General features: G+C 35.9%; 1 protein-coding gene across 1 annotated transcript in view; it reads right to left on the reverse strand.

The window, feature by feature from the left end:
- LOC140447655 (uncharacterized) overlaps positions 1–13776 on the reverse strand; it is a 199869-nt gene that overhangs the window by 172986 nt on the left and 13107 nt on the right. The window contains exon 3 of the mRNA XM_072540438.1: positions 8630–9832. Within this exon, the coding sequence (XP_072396539.1) occupies positions 8630–9832 (1203 nt within the window). The remainder of the gene's footprint in view (positions 1–8629; positions 9833–13776) is intronic.

Raw genomic sequence — 13776 nt, forward strand, 5'->3', positions numbered from 1 at the left:
CGAAATCTTTGTATTGCATCAAACACTGTACTTTGAGAAATTCCTAAAACATTTACGATGTCATGAATGCTCCGCCTTTTATCCTATAAAGCAACAGCGTGTGCTACTTCTTTTGGTGTCATCATTTTTTCACTGCAATTTTTGAAAAGAAGAAAACAAAAAAAACTAAAGCCAAACTTGTACACATTTAAAATACCAAAATAAACTTAAAATGATGCTGTTTAACTTAGGACTACTTCCCATTAATAACAAAAAGTCTAAGTAGAAATGTTGTTGTTCACAAAATTCATCCAAACACGTTCAAACAAGAAAAAAACATTATTGCTAACAAGCCACAAAAAAAAAATTCAAAAAAAAGCAAATAAGTTTTATCTAAAAAGAAAAAATACATGAAAATCTGAGTGTTCTGTTAATTTAGCACTCTAGTGTAGAATATCTAAATTAAGATCTAGCAGTGCTCACACTATTGCCTAAATAAAACATTGCCGATTTTTCCGCAGCTGAGGACATTAGCTTTATTGGTTTTTAAACAATAAATCATAAAATACTGACCATTCAAATTTTGTTAATATCATCGAGTTAGAATTTATGGAGAGGGCATCACGTGACTAAAAACGACCTCACTTCGGCCATATTGTTAAGATTGTTTTGACACTTTTGACAGATCGTATATGTTTGTTTACGTTTGTTGTTTTTCGAATATTTTTAGTTTTATAATACTTTTATAGAAACTGTAATAATATATTGTGATAGTGCATAATAATGGTTTCTTGTTCTCAACGTAGTTGCAGTAGCAGAAGCAATGTTAATAAAAAATCTTCAGGAATAACGTTCTACAGGTTAGTATACAAATATGTAAACAAAGTAATGGCCCATACTTCAGAGAATAAATTAATAGTATTTGACTGTATTAATTTATCTTTATGTATAATATATCGTATTTTTAGTGTTTACCGCGGGATAAATAAATCATAGTTTATTAAAAATGTATTGCACTTTTTTAGATTATGATTAAATCTTCTGAATAACTAGTCATATTTTTATAGTAGTTTTAATATTATTGAGTCCGGCCATGATCCCACCGCCATATTGGTATCATCGTTAGCCACGCCTACCTACGCCGTTTTTAACACGTTAATATGCTCATAGCTTCTCCATAGATTCTAACTCGAAGGTTAATATCTAGCTTCATTGTGACTGAATGCAACCCCTTATACACATTCTGCACTATGTGTGGCCTAACTTTACAGCAATATTCTGGCAAAAACATTATATTTTTACAAAATTTTGGAAATTCGTATGACAATCTTAACATGTGTTTTCATACAGATTTCAGTCCTTTACAAATGGCATCTCGTGGCTTTTGATGTAAAATAATTAGGGAAGCAGGAAATTTAACAGTTTATAATTTCCCATTGTGTTTCCTATGGCCCGTTTAACGATTTACCACCCTTTTAATTAAAAATTTAAATGAAAAAGGAAATTTTCGGTCTTATCAGAGACCCTTATCAGTGAAAACATAGCTGACACTTGAAACTAGCCACATAAAAAGTTGTAATAACCTTTGGATTACTTTATAAATTTCTTAAAAATTAAGATTAAAACGACATAAAGTCGATGTTAAAAGATTTAACTTTTAAGTTAAGGGAACATACTGAACCCTACTTGAAACAAGGACTACATCTGAGTCTTTATTGGGCTAGTATCTTTCTTAAGACTCACATGTGGTTCTCGTTTCTAGTAGTGTTCAGTATATTACCTTAAAGTTAAATCTTTTAACATCGACTTAATGTAGTTTTAATTTTTAAGATATTAACAATTGTAATCAAAAGACACATTTTTAAGCGGCTGGTTTCAATTGCTAACTATGTTTTCCCTGGTGATATTTAGAATTTTATTTTAACAATCTAGACATAATTTTTTAAAAATGTCTCTGCGACAAGTTGGCGGAAAGGGATATATTTTGATCAAGACTTAATATCGGATAACCAAAATTACTTCCAGCAGATACAGAGGATGACATTTAACCGAATGGACTATAGATGTCGAGTTAATTTTATATAATATATCTGTTGATACCGTCAAATCATAAGATCAAGCAAGACAAGTGTCAACCTAATGTCAACCCCACCTGCACTTTGGCGATCTAGATGAGATAAACTTTCTAAAATTATATAATATCTCATAGTAATTACGTAATCTCAGCAGATTGCCGCAACTAAACAACGAAGCAAATACTTTAATTTTATAAGCGTCAATAAAAAACTAAAAATTCCGTCAAAGGAAGAACTGGAATAAAAAGTAAACGTTTAACTTGCATGGCATTGGCATAGATGGAGTCATGCCGGAGACAGTAAGACTCGCCGCACTAAAATACCCGCAGGTTTTCCTGAGATTGCTAAACAAACTGCTTGAACAACAGCAGTTTCCAACAATATTGAAAGAAGCTAAGGTTGTCCTTATCTCGAAAGGTAGAAGTGAAGAGGAAGAGGTACGATTTCGGTCAATTTGCCTTCTTAGTTCGATAGCTAAATTGTACGAACAGCTTGTAAAAGGCCGCCTTGAGCGAGAGCTAGAAGAAAAGCATGCACTGAGCGACCGCCAATATGGTTTTAAAGCCAAAAGGTCTACCATAGATGCGGTCACAGAAGTAGATCCTTAGTTACGCGGGATACAAAGAGGTGGATGGCTCTTATCCTGCTTGACGCCAAGAATGCCTTTATTACGGCATCATGGGAAAAAATCATATCCAGACTGAGAGAATTGGACGTTAGTGAGTACCTTCTTCTCATGGCGCCATCTTCTTTCGAAGGTTGGCGATCCAAATGGCAATTGTAGTTTTGTAAACTGCTGCACGAAAGATTTCTGCGGATGAGCGGTCGAACCATCTCCTCAGGTCTTTCAGCCACGAGTTCTGGCGCCTTCCTACTGATCTTTTGCCCTGTACCTTTCCCTCCAGTATAACTTGAAATAATTCGTATCTTTCGCCTCTCAACACATGACCCAAGTATTGCATTTTACTCTTTGATTATTCTTAGTAATTCTTTTTGTTTACACATGCGACGAAGTACCTCAACATTAGTAACTCTTTGTACCCATGGAATTCTCAACATTCGTCTGTATATATACATTTTCAAGGCATCTATTATTTTTTCTATTTCAGAGTCCATTGTCCAACTTTCACAGCCATACAGTAAGACAGAAAAAACGTAGTTAACATCTGATCATTCGGATTCTAAGCTGCAGACTAAGGTCTGATCTTGTAAAAAATGTTTTCATGATGATGAATATTTTCCTTGCTTGTTCGATTCTTGATAGGATTTCTTTTTTGGATTACACTGGCTTTTGATATTTGCTCCCAAATATTTTATGGAATTTACCTGTTCTATTATTTGATCCTTGGCATACACATGTACGTTTATTGATGTCTTTGAAAATACTAAAGTTTTAGTTTTGGAAACGTTGTAAACCGAACCGAACTACCGCATTTATTATATTTTGTAGTTCTTGTGCGTTGCTTGCTATTAAGACGGTATCATCAGCATATCTGATGTTGTCTATGCTGATTCCGTTAATCTTAATTCCGCCTTGGACCTCGTCTAATGCTTCTCTGAATATAGACTCTGAATACAAATTAAACAGTAGTGGTGATAAGACGCAACCCTGTCACACTCCTCGTCGAACTTGTATATCTTCGGATGTTGTGTGCTCTATTTCAATTGTTGCCGTTTGGTGCCAGTATAGTTCTGAGATAATTCGCAAGTCTTGTTCGTCAACTATAGTTGTTCTCAGAATGTCGATCATCTTTTGATGGTTAACGCAGTCAAATGCTTTTCGATAGTCAATAAAACATGCGTATACATCTACATTCATGTCTCTGCATCGTTGCGTTAACACATTTAAAGCAAAAAGAGCCTCTCGTGTTCCCAATCCGTTTCGAAATTCGAATTGAGTGTCACTTATCTGGAACTCACACTTTTTGTAAATTCGTGTATGGATAATTCTGAGAAAAGTTTTAAGGACATAAGACATCAAGCTTAATATTCGATGATAACGTTGACCATGACAAGGAGAACAGTTCAAAAGATCCGTGTGTGTCAAAGGGCGATGGAGCGTGCTATGTTGGGCGTTTCACTACGAGACAAGATCCCAAATCGCCAGCTACGACAAAGAACAGGAGTGGCTGATGCAGTAGAGAGAGTAGCAACACTGAAATGGAACTGGGCAGGTCACGTGGCTCGAATGACAGATAATAGATGGACAAAGCGGATACTGGGATGGAGACCAAGAGATGATGCCTACCGAAGCAGAGGTCGTCCACCAATACGTTGGACTGACGATCTAAAACGTTGTCATAGGACTTGGATGCAAGAGGCACAAGATCGAAATAGATGGAAAATTATGAAGGAGATCTATGTCCAGCAGTGGATAAGCGAAGATTGAATGATGATGATGATGATAAATATTCGATAATCATCGCATTGTGAGGAATTCCATTTTTTTTTGTAATGCTACTAATGTTGATTTTAGCCAGTCTGTTGGTATTTTACCTGTGTCATATATCTTATTGAATAGTGCTGTTATTAAGTCTAGGCTTTTACTTTCGTTATCTGCAATTAGTTTTAGTATTTCGACATTGATATTGTCTGGACCGGTGGCTTTTCCATCTTTACTGCGTGGATCACTTCTTCTTTGGTTATCTCTGGGCCTTTTTCATTTATTCGATTATCTGTGGATGGTGGAGAACAAGGTATATCGTCGTCAAAAAGAGTTTGTTTGTATTCTTTCCATCGCTCTAGTTTGTCTTTTGTATCCATAATTATTTCGTTATTATCATTTTTTAATATTGTTGCTGGTCTCTTTTTGTGTCTACCTGTCATTTCTTTTATTTTTTTATGAATATTAAAGGTGTCATATTTTTCCTAAAGTTGTTCGATTTCTAGGCATTTTGTTGACATCCAGTTTTCTTTCTCCTCCCTGCACTTTTTTCTATTGATTTTGTTGATTCGCTTGTATTCTATTGGGCTTGTTTTATGTTTTCGTCTTACGTTCATGAGGTCCATGATCTCTTGCGTTATCCATTGTCTTCGTCCATCCATGTCTTCTTCTTGCATCTTTGTTTTTAGAGCAGTCCATGTTACTTCAATGTCTGTACCAAGTTTTCGATCGTTTTTAGTTCTTCCTCAAGCTTGATACTTCTTTTTTCTGTTCAGGGTTCTTCAGTTGTGAGATGTCTATTTTTCTTGTCACCGTTTTCTTTTTGACTTTGAGAAATCTTTTTAATCAAAAATCCATTATAACTGGATTGTGATCGCTATGTATATCAGCTCCAGGGTATGTTTTCGTAGATTGTATGCACTTTTTAAAGGTGTCATTTAGCAAAATGAAGTCAATTTGATTTCTACCAATTCTGTCTTTTTTGTGATTTCCATGTGTATAGCCTTCTAGGATGTTGTTTGAAGAAGATATTGGCTATTAACAGATTGTTTTCTACGCAGAATTGTACAAGTCTATCTTCTCTATTATTCCTGGTACCTAGACCGTATGCTCCTATGTGGTCTCCTTCAGCACCACGACCAATTTTAGCGTTAAGTAGCGTGAGTACCTGGCCAATGTAATTGACAGATACTTTACTGACAGGTCCATAAGAGAAAAAGATACCAGCATCAGTTTCTCGCAGGGTGTTTCGCAGGGTTCAGTACTAGGTCCCATCCTCTGGAATGTCCTGTACGACGGGGTGTTGAGGCTACAGATGCCAAGGGGATGCACTCTTATAGCTTATGCCGACGATCTCGCACTGGTTGCGGAGGGGAGTCAGAAACCTGACATGGCTAATACGGCTAACACATCCCTGCGTCGCATTAGTAGGTGGATCAGAGAGAACGATCTACAGCTAGCGCCTCAGAAAACTGAGGTGTTAGTTCTCAAAGGGAGCCGGGAACAATCCTCTCTTCGCTTTATAGTGGAAGGTGTGGAGGTTGCACCGGTTAAATCGATATCTGGGAGTCTGGTTGTCGGAAGGACTAAGGTTCGGAGTACACATCCAAAAGACGGTAGAGAAGGCGAACCGAAATCTGGAGGCGTTGATACGGCTGATGCCAAACATTGGAGGCCCAGGTAGCACCAAAAGCAAGGTGTTAAATGGAGTTTTCCAGCCGGTGGTAACCTACGCTGCCCCCGTGTGGTGTAGCGTACTAAACACTGCGAAATACGCTAAGCTGATGGAGACTTCGCAAAGGCGAATGCACCTTAGGGTATCTAGCGCATATAGGACAACTTCAAATGAGGCTCTATATGTCATTGAAGTGGTGATACGGGTCGTTTTGTTGAGCGAGGGTGTATGCGAGGAGGATGGATGTAAATATAGATGAAAATGAGAGAGAAAGAACGATAGTAGAGTGGCAGAGAGAATGGGCGAATGATAGCGGAAAGGCAAGGTCTTATTCCCGATCTGAGGCCGTGGTGGGAAGGTAAGTTAAGGAAACTAGACTACTTCCTGATGCAGTTTCTGACCGGACATGGTAGTTTTGGCACCTTCACAAATAGAATAGGCAAATCTGCCTCGGCAGACTGTACTGTTTGTGGGGTACCGGACGCTCCCGCCCACATTTTTAACTGCCAGAGATGGGCAAACGAGAGGGGAGATTTCGAGAGGCGAATGTGTTTCGCGCTGGTGAAAGAAACGTTGTAAACATAATGTTGAGAGGAGAGAAAGAATGGAGAGAAGTACACTGTCTGATTTCTGGGGCGATGAAGAAAAAGGAGCAGGAGGACAGAGGAGGAAATTGAGCCTCTGATTTCAAGAGATGACTTCTTTTTCACAGCAGTTTTTTTTAATCGATGGTATAATTTTAAATTCGCTCGAAAAGATATATACAAAGGCACCTGGAAATCACCAGACGGACTTACAGTAAATATTATAGGTCATTCTATTCACAGGACTACTGAATCGAAAGTAGGACAAGGGCTACAATTTTAAACGTTTAAAAAAGGAAATAGGTTCTAAACATAAACAATATAATGTAGAAGGACAAAAAAAACAAAAAAATAGAGAATATAAATAAAATATAAACATCAAACTAGAAAACAGACTAAAAAATTGAAAACATAAAAGAAGAGTGGGAAGGGTGCGGAAACACAACGAAAGAAGCAGCTGAAGAATTACTAGGCATGAAAGGTAAACAAAGAATAACAAGAACGAATGACTGTTTTGACGAAGAAAATTAGATTATAACATAGAGAAAAAACAAAGCATATTTAATGATGCAACAGGGGTACAGAACCGGAGAAGCAGAGGAGGAATATAAATAACTACGCAAGGAAGAAAAGAAAATCCACCGTAGAAAGAAGAGAGAAACTATGAAGAAACAACTTCAACAACTACAAGATCTAAGTAAGCCAATAGAGACGAGAAAACTTTACCAGAAACTGAACAAACGAAAAAAGGAATTCAAACAAAAGAAGTAAAGAGATAAGGAGGGTAATATATTGACAGAACAGCAAAAAAAAACTAAGAAGATGGAATTCCTGAATGAGAACGAAAATGTTTTAGATTATATTGACATATTAGATGTTCGTTTGCAGTACTCCATTTAAAGTTTTTTATAAAAATATTGCTTTTAATTATGTGTTCCATTATGCATGCCATACACTAAATAAAATATTAATTCTTCGTTACTAATACGCGTCTTGGTAAAACTCATAAGGACAGCTAAATTATACGATAACTTACGATATCACGCGTATGACTCATTTCATTATTTTTTTGCTGGAGTGTAGTTCTCAACAATGTACCGACTAATCGGGCAGCGTGGAAGAATATAACCAACAAAATTCGCATGTCAAATAACGTACTATGTCGCAGCAGGTGTTTTGTAATGGTACTTGTTTCCAAACTTTACAGGCCCTAGTTCAGAATTATTTCTTCCTTACGTTTCGTCTGCAACTGCGACAGATATTACAAAAGACGATGTGGCAATGGTCATATCTGTCTTCAGCTTACCAGTGGACGAAGTGGGGGCCATAGATCAGTGGCTAGGCACTGGCTTACCAAGCCGGAGAGCACGGGTTCGATTCCGGCGTACAATAGAAAATTTACAATTTCTAATTTAACTGAGCTGTCACCGAGCTTCGAAAGGCACGTAAAGCCGTCGGTCCCAGTTTGTAAGTAATCGTTAACACTAAAACGTGAGCCAGAAGGTTACACGAATGAAATATGTACAATAAACCAATTGGCTGCAGCATGACTAGTTATAACAACAAACCGCTTCCGAAAAAAAAATCAATAGGCGAAAGGCAACGTCTAATTTGTCTGATATGATAATGTATGTCTCAGTTACAGACGAAACGTCAGAAAGAAATAATTCCAGATCACCTATAATACCCAAAAATAATTTAGATATAGATTATTCAAAATTAATATAATTGATACTTTTATACAAAATTTAATTTTATACTAATGTTTATATAAAATAATTTTTAAAACAACTTCTTTTTAGCAAAAACAAACGGAAAAGTATTTCTAAAAAAAGTTATTAAAAGTTATTGCCATTTATAGATAGAATGTGAGCATGAAAACTATCACTTAATAATAATCTAACTAAAATAATGTATCATATAATTGACTTACCATATAATACAGACTATTTCGTGCACTTTCCTTGCTTCTGCAGGACCCGTCTCTCTTCATAAGGACAGAATCTAGTGAATCTTTTCTGTGATGATATGGCTCTGCATAAACGGGTTCCTTGGGATTTTCAACAAAAAAACAAGAGTTCGGTTCTTTGATTTTTTCATAATTCGATATGGCAAATTTTAACCCATTCAAGCAATTAAAATTAAATGCAGAAGTATTACTGTAATCTAATTCCTGACTAGGCAATCTAGGTAGAGTTCGATTGGATTTAGTACGTGAAAGTACACTGTCATCGCTATCTTCACCAGATGTGATAGATAGTTCTACACGAGGTATATGCTTCTTACCTCGTAACTTATTATTCCTTAACGCATCTTCGAGTTTATTGAGCATATATTTTGGGTCGCCTTTTTTTATTACTTTTGGCAACACAAGAGGTTTCTTTTCAGTTTGATGGGTATGTAAAAATGATGAATTTTTTGAAATATCAGACGCTTTTTCTAAATTTAGTATTTGGAAGGCTCTAGGGGGTTTTTTTGGTGCTGGACCTTTAGGTAAGGGCCTACTTAGTGCGAGTTTTAATGAATCACTAAAAGATTCCCTTTTTTTATTATCAGATAATTTATCCACTAATTTTAGAGTACTTGAGTTATAGATAGAGTCAATCTTTTTAGTAGGAAGAGGAGAATTTGAAGGATCTGTACAATTCGAATTATTCCTCCGCAGTGCTTTAGGAATAGGTTCAGTATATAACATTGATAAATCCTTTGATTTATCATTTGCATTTGTACTGTCATGGCAACTATTAGGAACATTTTTGGGAGATTCTTTATTATCTTTGTTCCTACAATATTGAAATTCAAGAGAACTTTTAGATTTCACTAAAAACGGTTTTTTGTTACTACTTTTCGGCACATGTTTGGATTCCTTTTCTATCAACGGTGTAGTCTCACTCTTTTTACTCAATAAATTGCTGTTGCTATCACAGTTATATTTAACGGCACTAAACTGTTTTAATTTACTTTCATATAAGGTACTTGGGTTACATCTTTGGAAAGCACTGGTACGTTCTGCACTTTTGTCCACTCTAAAGGCAGGGGTTCTCTTGATGTTTCGTTTAGAAGGGTCACTTAACTGCCTCTGCAATATTTGTTTTTCATGTCGCTTTGTTTCAGGCACTTCATCAGATTTGGGATACTATAAGATAAAAATACAACTCAGATAATTTCTCCACCCCATAGTACTTTTTCAAATGTGAACAAGTAATATTTAACAGTATTGGTACCCTGCTAATTATGATAGAACCACTACTAACGGTTTTATGCTCAAACTACCCATTTTAGTTTTACAATTTGAATTTTGTTTGATATTATACAATTCTTGTGACCGTATTTAACATATACAAAAACTAGATGTTGTACATTTAAAATTACACGCAAAAACAAACTGTTACTAAAAAATCAAATCAAATCAAATCGTTAGACATGTTTACCTATGAAAAGAAATTTCATGAAATTTTTCTAGGGACATAACTGATTTTAATCATTCACATTTTTTAATATTTGATTGCTCATAGTTTATGAAAGATTTTCTGGCATAATTTTATAACTTGCAAACCCTCTTATAAAGACCAAACTGCAGCCTCAAATCTGTATTATACCAAAATGTATTTTCTGTTACTAAAATTGCAATAAGTAAGAAACAATAATTATGTCAAAAATATATAATAGTACAAGATCCCGCAGCAGGAGCACTTCGTTCATAACGTAGTGAATCAAACTTACATTTTTACATACATTTAAATTTAAAAAAATACATTGATAGTAGGTTGCTAGTCAAAAAGTGCCCGCACATATTTTTACTTCAATTAATAATAATTGATTTTTTAACAAAAATTTTATTTGGTTAATTTATTTTTTAAATAAAATACGCTGCTCATGACGTATAAGCATATTTTTTATATCAAATTAAAGCTAATTTAAGGTTTTCTAAGAAAAAATTGTCGCAAATTAGAGTTCTTCTTCTTCTTCTTCTGGCATCATAACCCTGGATGGGTCTTTGCCTGTCTGGCTATGTCCTTCCATTCAGATCTCTCTTGGACCCTTCTCCTCCATTGTCGTATATTCATGGTTTTCAGGTCGTCTTCCACGTCATCCAACCATCTCGTCCTGGGCCTTCCTTTTTTCCGTCTTCCTACCGGCTTCCACTGTATCATCTTCTTTGTCGTTTTCGTGTCTTCTTGTCGCTGAACATGTCCCAGCCATGACAGTCTTTGACTTTTCACAAATCTTACAATTTCATACCCTTCATTCAGTTCATTAACCTCGTCGTTTCTCCTGATTCTCCATGTGCCGTCTTCCTCTTGCACCAGGCCATATACTTTTCTCAGTATCTTTCTCTCGAATATCCTAAGTTGGGCTTCCTCTTTTTTCGTCATTACCCAGGTTTCACAACCATAGGTTACTACGGGTCTAATCAAAGTTCTGTAGATAGTCATTTTGGTTCTTTTGTCTAATATTTTCGATGTCATCAATCTTTTATTAGCATAGTATGTACGATCTCCACTGGAAATAAAAGCATTAATTTCGCTACTTACGGAATTCTTCTGATTGATTTCTGTGCCCAGATATATGATATGTGAAGGTATCCACACTTTCAATCATCCCAGATATGTAAAGGCATCCACACTTTCAATAGTATAGTTGTCTATTGCTATATTATTTGGATTCTCAGGTGTTCTTTTGATGGTCATGTACTTAGTTTTTGTTTCGTTTATTTTAAGACCTCTTTTTTGTGCTCCAGGATCAATTTCCTTGAACGTTTCCATTAGTCGTGTCTTGCTTCTACTAAGAATGGCGACATATGAAGTAATTTGTACTGTTTTGGTGTTTATATGGCCGGTTACATTGGTTTTTCTGATGACTGCTTCAAGAACTAGGTTGAACAGCATGGTTGAAAGTGCGTCTCCCTGGCTCACCCCCATGTTGAAGTCAAACAGGGGAGACAGTTCCCCATCTACTCTAACTGCGGCTTTTGAACCATGCAACGTCATTTTTATAAGGCTGATATATCTTTTTGGTATACCTAGATTTTGGAGGTCTTCCAGCATTTTGTGTCTTTTCACACTATCAAAAGCTTGTTTAAATTCTATATACACATTATAATAGTTCTATGTCGTATTCATAAGCTTTCTCTTGTATTGTTCTAAGTATGAATAGTATGAATAGTCTGAATCCATTTTGATAATCACCAATTATATTTTCGGAGTATTCTGACAATCTAGTGTAGATAATGCCAGAAAGGATTTTGTATATTACATTTAGCAATGTCTTCTTCTTAAAGTGCCTATCCGTTCCGGATGTTGGCGATCATCACGGCTATCTTTACTTTATTTATCGCAGCGCGGAACAGTTCAGTGGTAGTCGTGTTATACCACTTTCGTAAATTTTGAAGCCAGGAAATGCGTCTTCTTCCCGGTCCTCTCTTACCATTTACTTTCCCTTGGAGAATCAGCTGGAGAAGGCCGTAACGTTCTTGATTTCTCATTACATGTCCTAGATATTCCAACTTTTTAGTTTTGACGGACAGGAGAATTTCACATTCTTTCCCCATTCTATGCAGGACCTCCACATTAGTAACTCTGTCAACCCAGGATATACGTAAGATGCACCTATAACACCACATTTCGAAAGCTTCGAGCCGATTCATAGATGCAACAGTCAGTGTCCATGCTTCCATTCCGTAGAGCAGAACTGTGAATATGTAGCAGTTCAATAGACGGCATTTTGTTTTTAATGATATGTCTCGACTGTTGAAAATGGTTCTCATTCTAACGAATGCTGCTTTTGCTTTTATTATTCGCTGTTTAGTTTCTGTTGAGTGGTCCCATTGGCTATTTAAGTTGGTGCCTAGATATGTATATTGCTCGACTCTTTCGATATTCTGTTGGTTGATTGTAAGTTGAGCGTTTAGTATTGGTTTTTTACTAATTGTGATAAATTTGGTTTTCTTTATGTTAAGAGCTAGTCCGTATCTGTTGCTGACTTCTGTTATGCGATTTGTTAATATCTGTAAGTCATTCAGATTATCGGCAAAAACTATAGTGTCATCTGCATATCTAATGTTATTCAACCATTCACCGTTTATTAGTATTCCTTTCGCACAACCGTCTAAAGCTTCCTTAAATACCCATTCAGAATAAATGTTGAACAACAATGGAGACAAAATACAGCCCTGTCGTACTCCACGGTCTATTGTAATTTTATCAGTTAACTGGTCTTCTATTTTGATTTTGGCCGTTTGATTGTAGTAAATGTTTCTGATAATTCTAAGATCTTTGTTGTCAATTCCAATTGCTTGCATTAGAGTCATTAATTTGTCATGTTTTACTCTGTCAAATGCCTTCTGGTAATCTATAAAGCATACGTATATGTCACAATTCACATCCCTGCATCTCTGAAATAGCACCTGTACAGCAGCAAAAAGGGCCTCACGTGTTCCCAGAGCATCACGAAATCCGAATTGTGTTCTTGTTAGTTGTTCCTCACATTTTGTATATATTCTTTTGTGAATGACCTTTAGAAATGTTTTAAGTAAATGGCTCATAAGGCTTATAATTCTATAGTCTTCGCACTTTCTCGCATTGGGTTTTTTTGGAAGATTTATAAAAGTTGACACTAACCACTCTTGGGGAACCACGCCCGTATCATATATACTGTTAAATATATTTGTCAACCATTTTATGCCATCATAGTCCATAAGTTTTAAGAATTCTGAGTGAAAATTATCAGGGCCTACTGCTTTACCATCTTTGGTGCTTTTGATGGCATATTTTACTTCTTCGACTGTAAATGGTGGTCCAGATTCGCAATTGGTGTTTGTTGTAATACCAGTGTTACTTCGTATATCTTCAAAAGTTTTTTCTACATATTTAATCCAAATATCTCTTTTATGCTCTATTTCCAGTACTATGTTTCCCTGATTATCTGTCAGGAATCCAGTGTTCTTGTGTTTATATAAGCCTGCCGCTTCTTTAATCTTTTTATGGAGGTTAAATGAATCATGTTTTTGTTGTAATGACTCTACATTTAGCAATGTAATTCGTATGTAATTCTGGCATTCCCTCTTTATCTCCTTTTTTA

This window comes from Diabrotica undecimpunctata, chromosome 8, assembly GCF_040954645.1.
Source record: "Diabrotica undecimpunctata isolate CICGRU chromosome 8, icDiaUnde3, whole genome shotgun sequence".
Classification (NCBI taxonomy): Eukaryota; Metazoa; Arthropoda; class Insecta; order Coleoptera; family Chrysomelidae; genus Diabrotica; species Diabrotica undecimpunctata.